The sequence below is a fragment of the Neodothiora populina genome (assembly GCF_041146345.1).
Source record: "Neodothiora populina strain CPC 39397 chromosome Unknown canker_contig_1, whole genome shotgun sequence".
NCBI classification, from domain to species: domain Eukaryota; kingdom Fungi; phylum Ascomycota; class Dothideomycetes; order Dothideales; family Dothioraceae; genus Neodothiora; species Neodothiora populina.
Window position 1 is genome coordinate 141,337 of NW_027191419.1, and position 14,655 is coordinate 155,991.

The 14,655-nt window shown below is 51.5% G+C and overlaps 4 protein-coding genes across 5 annotated transcripts; 2 read left to right on the forward strand and 2 right to left on the reverse strand.

The window, feature by feature from the left end:
- Positions 1 to 6: 6 nt before the first annotated feature.
- Positions 7 to 2,394, reverse strand: AAFC00_000033 (uncharacterized protein; the record flags this gene model as incomplete). 2 transcript variants are annotated; one of them, XM_069343023.1, is made up of 6 exons in its annotated part: positions 7 to 256; positions 309 to 418; positions 487 to 854; positions 914 to 1,079; positions 1,146 to 2,189; positions 2,245 to 2,394. In XM_069343023.1, 6 exons carry the CDS (start codon positions 2,392 to 2,394, stop codon positions 7 to 9), a joined length of 2,088 nt encoding a protein of 695 aa, XP_069196206.1. The 2 variants fall into 2 exon arrangements, with proteins under 2 accessions (XP_069196206.1, XP_069196207.1); XM_069348623.1 differs by lacking the exon at positions 2,245 to 2,394 and having other exon boundaries at positions 1,146 to 2,114.
- Positions 2,395 to 4,275: 1,881 nt separating this feature from the next.
- On the reverse strand, positions 4,276 to 5,241 carry AAFC00_000034 (uncharacterized protein; the record flags this gene model as incomplete). The annotated part of the gene is made up of 5 exons (XM_069343143.1): positions 4,276 to 4,323; positions 4,377 to 4,571; positions 4,788 to 5,062; positions 5,132 to 5,177; positions 5,236 to 5,241. The coding sequence occupies 5 exons, from the start codon at positions 5,239 to 5,241 to the stop codon at positions 4,276 to 4,278; spliced, it is 570 nt and encodes a 189-aa protein (XP_069196208.1).
- A 698-nt stretch (positions 5,242 to 5,939) lies between these two features.
- Positions 5,940 to 8,171, forward strand: AAFC00_000035 (uncharacterized protein; the record flags this gene model as incomplete). Its single annotated transcript, XM_069343258.1, has 3 exons — positions 5,940 to 5,955; positions 6,009 to 6,035; positions 6,088 to 8,171. 3 exons carry the CDS (start codon positions 5,940 to 5,942, stop codon positions 8,169 to 8,171), a joined length of 2,127 nt encoding a protein of 708 aa, XP_069196209.1.
- A 976-nt stretch (positions 8,172 to 9,147) lies between these two features.
- AAFC00_000036 (uncharacterized protein) lies at positions 9,148 to 10,650 on the forward strand (the record flags this gene model as incomplete). Its single annotated transcript, XM_069343367.1, has 1 exon — positions 9,148 to 10,650. One exon carries the CDS (start codon positions 9,148 to 9,150, stop codon positions 10,648 to 10,650), a length of 1,503 nt encoding a protein of 500 aa, XP_069196210.1.
- Between the last annotated feature and the right edge of the window lie 4,005 nt (positions 10,651 to 14,655).

Sequence of the window (14,655 nt, forward strand, 5' to 3'; positions counted from 1 at the left end):
TTCGGTTCACCTGATTACGACTCCAGACGCCTCAGCTTCAGGGAAGGCGTTGCTGATCGTGTGGTTGAAGGTCCAGTTGCTCAGAATCTGTGTGTGTCTCTCGAAATCTGCCGTGAGCCTGAAGCGCCCACTCGATGTCTCCATTTCATATGCCGCCCCGAGCCCTTCTGTCCAGCAACTAACGGCACTCTCGCAACTACGCATCGGGCTTAGCCAGTCTCGATAATGCCTCATGAGCATCTCGCGCATGGCTGGACTGTTTTCCGATCGTGTCAGCGACAAACAAGAAAAACAGGAATTCGGCTTACTGTGGACACAGATCGATTGCCGGAGAATGTGGGAGAATTCGTTGCCCTTTGCCAGGCCTCATCATGGTTGGTATTTTGGCATAGTTTTCTGCGGTAGGGTTGATGATCCACTTTGGTTTGGTCAGTTTTGTCAGCGTCATGGCATCCAGAAGTACATTGAGGAGCAAAGCATACCTACCCTCATAAAGCGCGTCAGCATACCAATCCAAGCCAATTGTAGGTGAAAGTCAAAATCTAGAAGGACATTCATCAAACCACAAGCCCAGCTGCTCACGTTGCTAGGATCATGAGAAGTGCGTCCATTAAGAAAAGTGTCGACATAAACAGCATCCGGATTTTCGAGGAGTCCCAGCATAGATGCACTGTTGCCAATAAGCTCCAAGACAGACTCCTTGTATGAAACATAGATTCTCGACATGGGACTATCTTCGTCCACCAGCAGCGGAGGTATTGTATGCTCCATCACTCTGACATTGAGCATTTGCCGTCGCTGAGTAGCCGACGGATAATGATTAGCACTTATAGCACTTGACATAGGCAGATTGCCTGCGCACTACTCAGCACACATGACTTAAGCACCGCGAAATGAAAACCTGACGACATACCGAATTTTCTGACTGTACCAGTAGGGTAGTAGAAAGGAACTCCTGCTGCTTGCGGAGCAGCTAACACAGGTGATGATGCGGAACTCTGCGAACCAAGATCCAGTGGTGCAGATTGTAGTTCTTCACTCAAGCTCCAAACCTGTCCGTCTTCATAGGGTTCCATGTGCTGCGTTTTAAAGTTTTAGCCTCTTGACCAATTGTGTTCAAGGCACCATGGGCTGCAGCAGTTTACCGAAGATCTCTGATACCATATATCATCGTAATTATTGTCTGGCAAGTCCGTTGTGGGCGTGAGTTTCTGGGAGTCCCTGACAACCAGCGCATAATGCCAGCCGTCCTGGCTGTCGGAGACTCTTCCATTGTTTGGGTCGTAACCTGCACCGAAGGGCTGATTCACATTGGCCTCCGAATAAAACTGATCGGCACCTGATCTAATACCATATCCGTTGTTTCCCGCGTTCGTCCGACTCCAGTCTCCTGCACTTTGCTGTTGATCATCGCTCGGTGGCACAGATCCATCTCGATAGTTCATGATCCCCTCAGGATCCTGGAGTTTTGGGAGGTACCTTGCTGAATCCTGCTTGTGTCCTGTCGACCCCTCAGCATCTGGTCCAAGCCTGGGACGAGCGGGGCGATGCAACGGAACGGAAGGGATTTGACCTAACTCCGAACTCGAGTACAGCTCGGATGGGTCAGAACTTGACAGCCATGGCGACCTGCTCACGAGCCGCCCCGCTGTGACAGCAGCTGATGTATCCAGATCGTCCAGCGGCAGTTGGCAAACTTGTGACCAAGGTTCCGTACCAAGAAAATGATACGATGCCGAGTCAAGGCTTGGTGTTGGGCACACAGGATCAAATCCCTTGAGGCCTTGCTTGTCATAGACAAAGTCCTTAGAGTGCGAGGGCGAAGAGACAAAGGCGCTGGCATTTGATATATGAGAAGGTTGTTTGCCCTGGCCAACAGAAACCTGATTATCCGGGTCAGGGGACGAAAAGTATTCACCATGGGTGGACCCATTGCTAGATTCTTTAAACAGCTTTGCCTGCCTCGACTCAGGCGATAGGCCAAGGATTTTGAGATGCTCAAGTGTTTCGTAACTGGGCATGTCGCTCTGGATGGCTAGTATCGCATTTTCATACACCTTCAGCTTCGCAACAAGCTTCGTATTGGTCTCGCGAAGGTGAGCTGTACGTGTCATGCCTTCTTTTGTGTCATAATGACATTGGGTGACACGTTCTGCGCACTTTCCACATACAGGTCTTGTGCCATCGCACTATAGCCGGATCATTCAGCTTCTCATCGGTGAATTAACCTATAAGATCGCATACCTTGCACTTGATTCTTCTGCAGGAGTCACACGCAATCTGCACTGCAGTAGACCTCTTCGTAGACTTTTTGGGACGTGATACACCATCCTTTGGTGTGGACGTTGATAGTGCCGATGGCGTCGCAGCAGGAAGGATGTTTCTTTCCTTCATCTTGACGGCAGCAAGGCCAGTCTTTTGGGTACAACGCCGAAACGAATGTAGCTGTCTTTAGTCAAATTTGCGAATTGCCAGTTGTAAAAATTTATTGATGTGGCGGTTCACAATTGATTTCGTGAACATCTCCGTGACATGCGACCATGGCGAAGCTTGCTACTATGAGGTAGTTCCTTCCTATGCTTGGCGGCGAATGAGGGAAAGGGAAACAAGGAAGGGAAACAAGCGTGGGCAGCCACAATCCACATTGACGTGCTGTGAACCTTATTGACGTCGGGGGTTCAGCCGAATCCGCGCTTTTGAAGACGCACTGCTCACATCTGCCATCACTCATGCTGTTCCTCATGTAACAATGGAAGTTCGTAGAATGTGATTAGACAGAACGCAAGGCTCCACTCTTCGGTACTTTCATGCAATATTCCGGGAGTTAAGCTGGTGAGCTGCACGGTGTGAAAACCGTGCAGCTCGCATTGCAGACGTCGGTACACGCGTTCGAAGACATGGTACGAGTTGGTGGAGGTATCGATCCGATCACTATCTGAATGTCAGCAGCCGTTTCGAGGGCCTAGGTCTTGCAAAACAAGCAGGGTTATATCTTGCTGGCTAGCAGAAGCGTTGATAATGCTGTTGGCCTTCGTTGCGTGATACTGCGTTGGCCTTGATCCGTCAATTTTTTGTCCATTTGCGGGGCTTGTCCTCTTCTAATCGCCCTCGCTTGCGGGAAGTTGGGATGCTTTCTTCCAAGTGACCTAACTTGTCGAATATGTAGAGATGAGAATAGCAATGGGACCATCCCACAGATACGCGATGATGAGCATGTAGAAGATCTCGTTCTCATGAGCTGGAGACGTTGCTGATGACAGCCTGTTATCACTCTTCTGGTTGTGTCGCCCCGCTAGCTTTGAGAGCTTGACAAGGTTTATGGGGATCCATGAGTGCCGCCAGGGCTATCCATGTGGCATTCGAGTGCCTCATCTAGAAGATAGCAGTGGCGTCCTTCGTTGTCCTCTGTTATGCACCGATGAGCTTTGTTGCATGGGCAAGTAGTGAACCTTGACTTGCATGTTAGGCGATCTTTTGCAGGCACCTCCATCTTGAATCACCGCGTTATTAGTGCCCAATCTCCACGCTCCGACGAGGACTCCAGGCCAAGTTGTAGCGCAAATGGCAGAAATTTTCGCCGGGTCTCATGGCGATCTAGATGTGTTATATGCTTCCATTTTGCTCCAAGGAAATTGAGATATCGAGATATAGTAGAGACAGACTGTTTAGATTACTCGTATCACATTTTGGCCTGCTTCATACACGTGTTATGCGTTGTGTTGTACTCTCTTACCTGTAGCTAAATAATCACACTGGTCAGCCTGAACGCTCTTCAAGCCATAAAAAGGCATTGCTGGGCGTGGCACCCATGTTTTGCATGATGAGAATTTTACGACAGAAGACACCGTGACTCGTCTACAAATCTTCGCAATGAACGTGGAGGATTGCCACTATTTGAGGAAGAAGTAAACATGAAGGCAAGGTTTTAATAAGTGCTGTTCGCGCATTTAGCGTGCGTCATTGTGACAAACTTTGTATAGCCTTCTATCCTTTTAGCAGATGGTGAGAGAAGTCATCTTGCAAGGCAAGCGCCCGTCCGCATCAATATTCAATCTCTACTCTACAGCTACGAATTGATTGGCACATATATTAATCAATAGCCGGGTCAGATCTGACACACGATGGCATAGCCGGGTCCCGGTTCTCTTCAGCATGCGACCGGTGGATCAAGTAAAGGAGGACTGCTTGTATAAGATATTGTAGTTGTTGCGCTTTCGTATGCGCGTGACAGACACTTCTGCACTCTCGTGCTCATCGCACTCCGCTGTGATGCACTCAAAGTGCCTTGCCCATGAACTTGCGCTTTGTGAAGCTCAGCCAGTACTGTCGCATGTTAATAAACCTCGATACTCATTTCCCATAATGTCTACTCTTACCTTGCTTGGGACGTTTTCGTCGGCGTATATCCTGTTCAGCAGTCTAATAGCAACCTCTTGTCTCATCTGACTCATGTACTGTCGTAGGATTTCGGCTTCATTCCTGTCTCTCGGAGTTTCGAAAGCTTGATTGAGTGGGAAGGTTGGGTCGCCGGGGATAGCGAAGTTTGTGTCGAGAGCAGTGTTCATTACAGCCTGGTCACTCGCGGTCAGCATTTCCAGCTCGCTCGACGGTTCCCGCTTCGTCAATCCAATGTCTTATCATGCGTGGCCGAGACACCTTGATCGCCTTGTCGAGCGAGATGACACGACACATAGGTATAAGCATTGCTGTCTTTCCGCCGGATAATTGCGATTGAGCAGGTAGACGCTGGGAGGTACTGTCTTCCATGGTTTCTTCTTATCACGTACCTTCTCGGCATCCCTTCTTCCAGCGTTAGGCTTGATCTTGCTCAACACTTCGCTAACATATAGAATGCCATAAATGAGCACTCGATCGGCAGGACCTTTGATCTCGAAATTTCGGAAGAACGTGTTCGCGCGAAAGAGAGCGACGATCTCGTCAATGGGATCGTACGACTCGTGTGATGCCTCAATGGTGAGTTCGGTGACATCTCCGGAAAGAGGAGGCAATTGTTGTGCAGGTCCACGGGTGCGGGTGCGGAGGGGCAGCAGAGCGAAGTTTCCTGTACCGGATGGCGAGCCGTCAGTCAATTGTGTCAAAGGCAACACTTCAGGCCAGAGGCCGGACGTACCGATCACTTGCTGGTTCGGTTCATCGAGGAAGACGGAATGGTAAGCCTATACGATGTTGAGCCATTGGCATCGATACAAATACCATCTGAGAATCTCCGCTTACGGGCATCTTGATGATCTGTTGTTCTTCCTGCTCTGGTGTCCGCGATGGTAATGAACCAGCTCTTGCTCGGTCTAATCTAGAGATTCAATAGAGGTACAAGCACTCCAAGCTTGGTTACGGTATACACGAGTTACGGGTATTATTGAAGCTGTACGCCGGATTAGTCAAGACGAAGACAATCGGCAACTTGTAGCATTATCAAAGCCTGACATAGGCCACCACTTACCCACAATATGTTGTATGTTTAGTGCTTTCGAGGTAAGATAGTTGTGATATGCGAGCATGCCTTGGCTTGTCTGCCCTTCCGGATGATGTCGTCGCTTCCCAATCCCTCCACGCCTGCCCTCCTCCCTAACGTACCTTCCTTACTTCTGGGTTGCGGGACCCGGCGCTGCTGCTTGGCGGTCGACGGCCCGACTGATATCCGAGTGCGGGGCAGTCGAACATCAGGTGTTACAATTTTCTTAAGTCCGATATCGAAGCTAGATCTCAGGGTCTGATTCTTGGCTTGGCTGACTATCGGCCGTTCTGATAAAAAATATCAACTGTGACTGTCTTCCAGCGAAGGGATCTCTTGAGGGGATTCATTCGTTATACTATAATCAATTTGCTCTGATCTCTGATCGCTCTGGTTCACCTAGGCTTCACATAGATCTTCCAACGTACCAGGAGTCGAGAGAAAAGGTTGTCGGAACTCTGTGACCATGTCTTTCTCTATCAGTATGACATGCCCCATCATATTGTCTTATACAGACAGCGCTGATAAACACCAGAGGTCCCGTGCTCGTCAGCCAACATCGGTAGGATCAACGTGTACCAGCTACTCTGAGCTCGAGTGTTGATGCGTCTCAGGCCCCGGCTTTGATGTGATCGGTCTTGCCCTTTCTGTGTGGCTAGAACTGACCGTCACCGTCGACACCACCAAGAAGTCGTCTGACAAGCTCTTCAACTGCCGTATCACCTATGAAGGTCAAGGCGCTGAGGAGGTGCCGCTTGTCGCCGATCAGAACCTGATCACCCAGACAGCGCTCTATGTGTTGCGCTGCCATGATCAGAGGGCATTTCCTTGTGAGACCCATGTGCATATTAACAACCCGATTCCCCTCGGCCGAGGCCTTGGATCTTCTGGAGCTGCTGTTGTTGCCGGAGTCATGCTTGGTAGCGAGGTTGGCGGTCTTAGCCTCTCCAAAGATCGCATGCTTGATTTCTGTCTCATGATCGAAAGACATCCCGACAATGTTGCCGCTGCCCTGTTCGGTGGTTTCGTCGGCTCATATCTCAAGGACCTCGACTCGGAGGACATGAAGAGGAAGGAGATTCCTCTCAGTGAAGTCCTTCCTGCCCCTGCAGGTGGTGAAGACACAGGTCTCAAGCCGCCCGTTCCACCCATGGACATTGGCAAGCATATCAAATTCACATGGGCGCCGGAAATCAAGTGCATCGCTATCATCCCCGATTTCGAAGTCTCCACTGCCAGCGCACGTTCAGTCCTCCCGGAGTCTTACCCCAAAGCCGACGTTGTGTCCAACTTGCAGAGGATAGCCCTCCTTACGACTGCACTCGGTCAATCTCCACCGAACCCGGAGCTCATCTTTGACGGTATGCAAGACAAGGTCCACCAGCCCTACCGAAAGACTCTCATTCCGGGCTTGACCGAGATCTTGAGCTCCGTGACCCCCAAGTCCCACCCTGGTCTCCTCGGTATCTGTCTTTCTGGGGCTGGCCCTACCATTCTGGCTCTGGCAACTCACAACTTCGAACAAATCGCCACTCACCTCCTCAACGAGTTCAAGAAGGAGAACATCACCTGCCAATGGAAACTCCTGGAACCCGCATACAACGGTGCTACTTGCACACGCGCATCAGGCAAGCAAGCTGGTATGACCTACGCGGATGCGGGAGTGTCCATCGATGCGGGTAACGATCTCGTCACTGCCATCAAGGCTGCGGTCAAGAGCACTCGTCGCCCCGGTGCCGATGCTGAGATTGGTGGTTTCGGAGGTGCGCTGGACCTTGCCTCTGCTGGGTTCGGCAAGGACGCACCAATCATTGTTCAGGCTATTGACGGTATCGGCACCAAGCTCAAGATTGCCTTCGCCATGGACAAGTTCAACACTGTGGGTATCGATCTTGTGGCCATGAACGTGAACGATCTTGTCGTTCAGGGCGCCGAGCCACTCACCTTCCTCGACTACTATGCCTGCAGCAAGCTCGATATCCCCGAGGCAGTCAGTTTCATCGAGGGAGTCGCGGCTGGCTGCGTGCAGTCAGGATGCGCGCTTGTGGGAGGTGAGACAGCAGAGATGCCTGGCATGTACCAGGGCAACGAGTTCGATGCTGGCGGTTGCGCCACTGGCGCCCTCAAGCGCGGACAGAAGATCTTGCCTGATACGGATGCCATGGTCAAGGGCGACGTTCTTCTAGGTCTCGGTAGTGACGGTGTGCACTCGAACGGATTCTCCCTTGTCAGGAGAGTGGTCGAGTCCAAGGGTCTCGGTTACCACGACAAGGCACCTTGGGCGCCTAGCACGAGTGTCGGAGAGAGTCTCCTCACTCCCACCAGAATCTACGTCAAGCCCCTGCTCCAAGCTGTCGAGAAGGATCTTCTAAAGGGCATGGCTCACATCACCGGCGGTGGACTTTATGACAACATCCCCCGCATGCTTCCCAAGCACCTCGCTGCCGAGGTGCAGGTCGGCAGCTGGCCCGTACCCGATGTGCTCAAATGGCTCAAGGAGGCTGGCAATGTCGAGTCTCACGAATTTGCACGCACATGGAACACCGGCATCGGTATGGTGATTGTTGCCAGCCAGGGGAAGGCCAAGGAGGCGCAACAGCTGCTCGAGAAGGCTGGCGAGAAGGTGTACGTACTCGGCAAGCTGGTAAAGAGAACCGACGAGGGTACGATTCTCAACAACATTGAGGCTTGGAACTGAGCGGGACAAGTTGGTGAAAGTATCTCGGCGATTTTTCACCAAGGACACGAAAAGATGGCAAGATATATGTCGAATTTGATCGAAAAGGGGTTTACCGTGGAAAACAAAAGATTGAATGGTACAATTGGGGCTGCATTTTGGGGGTTTATAAACATGTCGATTGTGTTCAACGGCGTTCTGTACAAAAGAAGATGATGAAGGAAGGGATAAATACATAGAGCAGAGGTACGAATGTCATTTTTTGCGTCGGTGCATGTGTTCCGCAAGACTAGACGGTAAAATGTCCCAAGATGAGGTTCATGGGACTCTGTTTATTTGACTGGGCGACCGGTCCGATCTATGATTGGGCTTGTGGATTGCGAGTAAGTTACCTTATGACGGAGAATTTAAACGACGTACTGTACATGCCACAATAAGGTCTTTCATACAACGACAACCTCCGCCCGCCGGGTCCACGAGATATGAGTAGCTACATAGTGCGAATCATCACTCCTCCCATCGCGCTTGGTACGTGTGTCTATTTGTGGCCGGAAGTCTGGTGAATGGCAGCCAGAGTAGACACCGCAGTGGAATGGACAGGGTCGCGTTCGATACGAGGAACCATTCGTGGATATCAGATTTGACATGAAAACTTGACCAAGATGAGGCGAGACTTTGCTTACAGGCATTTACCTTTGAAAGACCATCTGACTTATAACGCTCACACGCATCGCCCAAGTGGAATATTACCTCATCTGTGCGGCTATGGTACCTGTATCGACATCAATGGCCAGGGAGACCACTATTGTGGACTCGAGACGGAGCTGGTATGCGAGTCAGAAAACGTCACAATGCGCGAGTCATGTAACAACACTCCAAGATGCCTTCCATAGCTTCCTATATTTGTCAAAACATTGCACGGAATATACATTGCGCGACTAATCCAATGATCAAATCAGCGTCTGGAGACCAACACCTCCAGATAATGGCATGAGAAATGTCACGTCGACTCCACTCAAGCCCACTGCCGGTGGGCGCGCATTCGCGATCGACACCGAACCTCCCAACTCTACACGCCTTTAAGAAGAGCAATACAGCCAACACTATAGCAACGACGGCGACGAAGGTCCAAGACAAGGATGCACAGGTAGCAATCGGTGGAGATGCATCTGAAGCTTCGTCGACGTTGACGCAGACTTCGCCCTCTGAGCCTGCCTCTATAGAAGACTTTAGCCTCGATGATCCAAGTCGTAAATCGGACGAGATAGACGAGATAGACAAGCATGAACAAGAAGCCATTATTCATGCCTCCGGCCCGTCGCCTGAGGCTTCTGATTCTGACGAATCTGATCTGGACACTTTGAACAATCTTCCTTCATCGGCCTCTCTGGACGGGAGCACGTATCGGCCACCCTTTTCCCGATCCAGCAGTTATCTCGGTCCTGCAACATTTGCTCCTCCCTTTTACAACAGACCTCCCACTCCTCTCCCTCCATCTCCGAGTTTGACCTCTCTGCTACGACCCAATTTCACATCTGCCTCAAGTCGGCCAGCGACTCCTGATCCCAGCTCGGATGAGGGAAGTGGCCCCGCGACTGCCTTGTCTACGAATGCGACGACGACATCCAACACAACGCTGCCCACTGGTGCGCAAACCCCCAACTCGGCGGCTGCAACGACTTTGTCTTCTTCTTTCCGCACCGCCAGACCAATCCCGCGTGCATCGCCAAAAGTCCCGACTTACGAGTACTACGGATTCACTCTGTATCTGACCTCTTCGCTTGGATTTCTGATCTATCTCTTGTGGTCCTACCTGCCCTCGCCCTTCCTGCATCAGCTGGGTATCTACTACTACCCGAACAGATGGTGGAGTCTGGCCATCCCGGCATGGCTCGTCACGGCGGTCGTGTGGGTCTTTGTCGCTCTCGCAAGCTACAACACGGGCACCCTGACGCTGAAAATGGCCGATCTGGGATGTCTGGTCGACGAAGCCGCCGTGGTAGCTGTTGTCGACGGGGACGGAAATATCGTGCGAGAGGGCAGGACTTGGGATGCCGCAGCTGCGATTGCTACTTCTGCTGCTGCGGCTGCTGCTGCTGCCACTTCTTCTGCTTCATCCAGTCATGCTACCGCCTCGGCGTCTGCTACTGCCTTGCATTCTTCTGCCTCTTCCTCTGCCGCTGCATCTTCCAGCCTCGCAGCTCTCGGCACAAGCCAAGGCGTGCAAGGCAAATCAGCAAAGAACAATGACAGCAGGAAGGGCATGCTTCCGCGCACCAAGTCGTCCATGGCGCCGGACCACCATCATAATCATCGTCAGCGATCGTCTCGCACCAGCCAAGCCAAAGACCTGGACTGGAGAAGTTTGTGGAACGAGGGCACAGATGCCGTGCTCGACGTGCCCATCGGAGGCGTCTGCGAGGTCTTGTATGGTCGACTTGACCAGAAGGGTGATGATGAGGGGGAAGAGGGACTAAGCATTGATAATGTGCGAGAGTGAGTCAGACGCACGTGTATCATTGTGTTCGAAGGGCAAGCACGATAAAAGGGCATAGACTGGAGATTTCACAGAAGTGACCTTCCACATGGCGTCTGCGGAAGACTCTGGACAGCTGTAAGGTTTTGGGTCTGGTCTACGAGAATGGGTTTGTAATTTTGTTTATATAGAGAGATACCCCCCCGTGTCACTGTCACGAGATTTTTGCATTGTATATTTTCCACAAGCTCTGCTGCTGCTGTTGCCTACCTATAACCTTGGAAGGTGCCTTGTGCGAGCCAAATGGGAACTCACAGTGCAGCCTAGCATAGCATATGTGTGAACCATTGCATTGCATTACATTGTCCAGAATCAACCATGTATAACGATACATTCTGCTTTCACAAAAAATCACATGGTCGCCTCGACTCGACTCGACTCGGCCAACAACGACCACTCCAGCTACCACTATGCGCAGTACAGTAGTTCGTCACGCGGACCTTCCACCCCTTCGCTCCAACAACAATCCCAAATACTGTATATGCATGTGATGATTGCTGTTCCTCGCAGACCCCATTGCGGCAGTGTGTGTGTGCACCGTGTAAACAATCTGTTGACCCACACCCCACGAACGTAGATGATGTACAAGTAGATGATGATGATAATAAATAAAGGCCAAGAGCGTCCAGTACAGTAGAGTGACATAGCCCTGCGGGCGCAGCAAGAGGTACGCGTTATACAGTACAGTACCTTCGTACGTGGTCTGAACCAGGGAAGGGGGGGGGGGGAAAGGGAAAGAAAGACTCGTCTCGTTGGTTGTCGCGTCGGTGACGCATCGGCTCTGAGATCCCATTCGTTGCTGCATTTCACTGCCCACCACTCACATAACACATCCCTGCCAGGACAACCCTCCTCATCTCCCGAGCTCAACTGCCGAACTTTTCTTTCGGCAGGTAACAACGACGAGGCTTTGACTCGAACGAAACGGCGATCACACACGCGTGACTGGGGGACGGAGAGGAGAGTGCCGTGCCTGCTCTGGCTCTGCCCAACGACGACTACGGGTCATTTCTTGCATATATTACTGACCGGGGGGGGGGGGGGAAGGGTGACTTGGGACGGGCGTGATGGATCGAAATAGGCAAGAGATAGGATAAAATGCTTGCGCCAGCCATTGATCGCGCCACGGCTCCTCGGAGTAGCAGCGGCGCTGTCAAGGAGATTGAGCGAAGGTGAGTGGGAAACTCGGTAGATGGACTTGCCGTACTGCCATCAGGACGATACGACACCTGCCGAAAGACTGATGAGAGCAAGCTCAAACAACCGGTAGAGCATGCAGAGTACTGTACGTGATACGCAGTGTTGTGTTCTTTCTTACTATTCTTTTGTCTAAGACGCACTGCCCTACGCTTTCACAGCTACTGCAATGTACGATTTGAGTAGTCTTCAACAAGACTCTCGGGGAGATGCGTAGGATTTCTCCGGATCGCCAGTGACCGTGTGAGAGATGTACAGTGCAAGCACTGTGCTGCTAACTGTAGAAGCCAAGGCTACTATGAATTTGGGGTGACGCTGATCGCTAGCAAGGTACTTGTACAGAGTCAGGCTCGTCAGGGCAGCCAACTTTTTCTAGCCGGTTGGGCACCCCGGAAGGGAGGGGGGTTTCATAATTCTCTGTAGCTCGGCATTCTTCTTCGCTACTTACGTAGTGAATAGATGATATGGGTCAAAACAATAAAACAGAGTTCTTGTAAAAGTGAAAACGAATGCGCGTTGCTAGACTTGGCAGCTTCACCACCGAAGGCAGCACCTTGATGGTTTCCAATATTCCAATATTAGGGTCCCATGTAGGAGATGAGGCTAGAGTAGGCGGTCGTGTAAGATAGGTCCAGACCAAGTACCAGAGAGGAAACCAGGCGCCACCGTCGCGAGTGGTGTTATTCATGCTGACATTAGATACGCCATGGTGATGCGAGATAGGGTGCGTTGAAACAAGCATTTGAGATCCCTCCTCGCGATACGAACACCAAAATCTAATTGGAGCAGATCTTCTTCTGATGATGTCTTAGAAGAGCCAGAGTGACGCCGAGCTTGAGGCGCGTGCTAGGGTGGGGAAGGGTTGGAGAAAGGGCAAAGAATGTGCTCACGCACCATCGACGACTGTACCGCGGTAGCATCAGCTGCCACGACGATGGCGAGCATAGTAGCAAGCAGGTCGTATTGGAGCTATCTTGCACTGCCCCTCCCTGTGCCTTCGCGCCTGACCTTTCTTCTCAGGGAAGTGGCGCGTGCGTCCGAGGTGAGAAGAAGAAAAGGTGGCTGGCGGAAGAAACCCTACCCTCACCAGACCGAAGGCAGACGAAGCTCCTGCTACAAGCCGGGCCGGTGGTGGACCACTAGGTGCAGTGCAAGACGATGATTTGAGTAGCGGCTTGTCCCGTAATTTGCTTGCACATTGGCCGGTGGTTCGGCGCGCTGGTGTCTCCTCGTTGTGCCCAACCATGGATTTTGAGATCTGAAGCACGGTCACGCCCAACGGGCAAGCATCATTTCAGCTCGACCAGGGGAAACTGAGCTCGATGGGACGACCCGTAGCTTACCCAAGTTTTATGTGCCCTGCTGGGCCTCCAGCAGGCAGAGTCATGCACCTAGTACACATACTGTCTAAGATCTTGCCTGACCTTACTTGTTATCGTAAGCCGATCGTAAAGAGATGCCTCTAGTTGATTAGTGGACTATGCAGGCACTTTCTTTAGTGCTACCTATCAAGGAACAATTCTGATGTGATGATTCATCCCGGACCATTCGAGGTGAGACCATAGACGCAGGCTCCTCCAGATTGGCGGTATGATGAGCGGCCCAAACGACAGGGAGACTTGTTGACAATCAGTTGTGCACCGGACCAGCTCCAGAATCTCCGAGGCCCAAAGTTCAAATGCCATGCTTGTCGAACCGCTTTGGAGGATGTCCTGTCAACAAAGGACAACGTTGGAACAAAGGACTAGGGCCCGTTGCGACACATACTGTACAGTAGCTCGACTTGCTTGCCGTTGCGTGCTACAAGGTTCCGGCACTGCCCGGGCAGAATTACAGTTTACGAGTTCAAGTTCCCCATGTGTAGATGGAGTGGTTTCCCCCCAAGCACTGGGGATCTTTTCTGATATGAGATTCGACCATATAGGCATGGTTGTCGGTGGGCTAGAACACACTGTACCTCAGAAAACGAACTCATGCAGTTGGTACGCAGGGTTGTTCTTGAACATCGATATGGCTAGCCTCGCTTTGAGCACAGGTACCAAGTCTAGTGTGCCTTCTTTCGCTGTTCGTACATCTTACTGTCTACTACAGTACTGTACGATAGGTACTGTGTGTCCTCCAACTTAGGTAGTGCTTCCTGTAAGGTACCGTAGGTGAGGTACAATACGTCGCATTTTCGATGTTCTAAGCATGTAGGCGCGCATACGAAGAGCAGAGACTACCATCTGAATTACGATAGCCAATTTCGATGCGACAAATAATGATGTAGTGTGGAGCTGGTCCTTTGTGATGCAGATGATATGGCCGTATTGCATGAAGCGGCTCTCACACGGGTGCGATGGCGGACTTACCAGCCGACCGAGCTGGTGTCAGCAGTACAGACGAACTATGATACGACTTGGCCGTGATACGCGTCGCCGCCCGTGCACTTCTGACAATACCTCGCAGGACTCGAGTGCAGTCATTGTACTTCGAGCGGACGAGAATATGAAGTTATTGAAGTGGTCGGCGTAGACGGACGCAATCAACTGTAGAATGGGTACCTAACGTCATGTGCTGCAAGGAGTATATGGACGCGGGGGCACGCAGAAGGATATGACATGTCCAGAATACTCACTCGATTGTATCTGGAAGGTGAAGCACTGGTAGCTAATGCAGCAAGGTTGACCCTAACAAAGCCCTTCACTTGTCCCCAACGCCCCGTTGAAGCGTACCTTGGACTCAACGGCCGTGTACATCTCAGAGCGCGTGTAACTGCCATCAGCCTCGCAC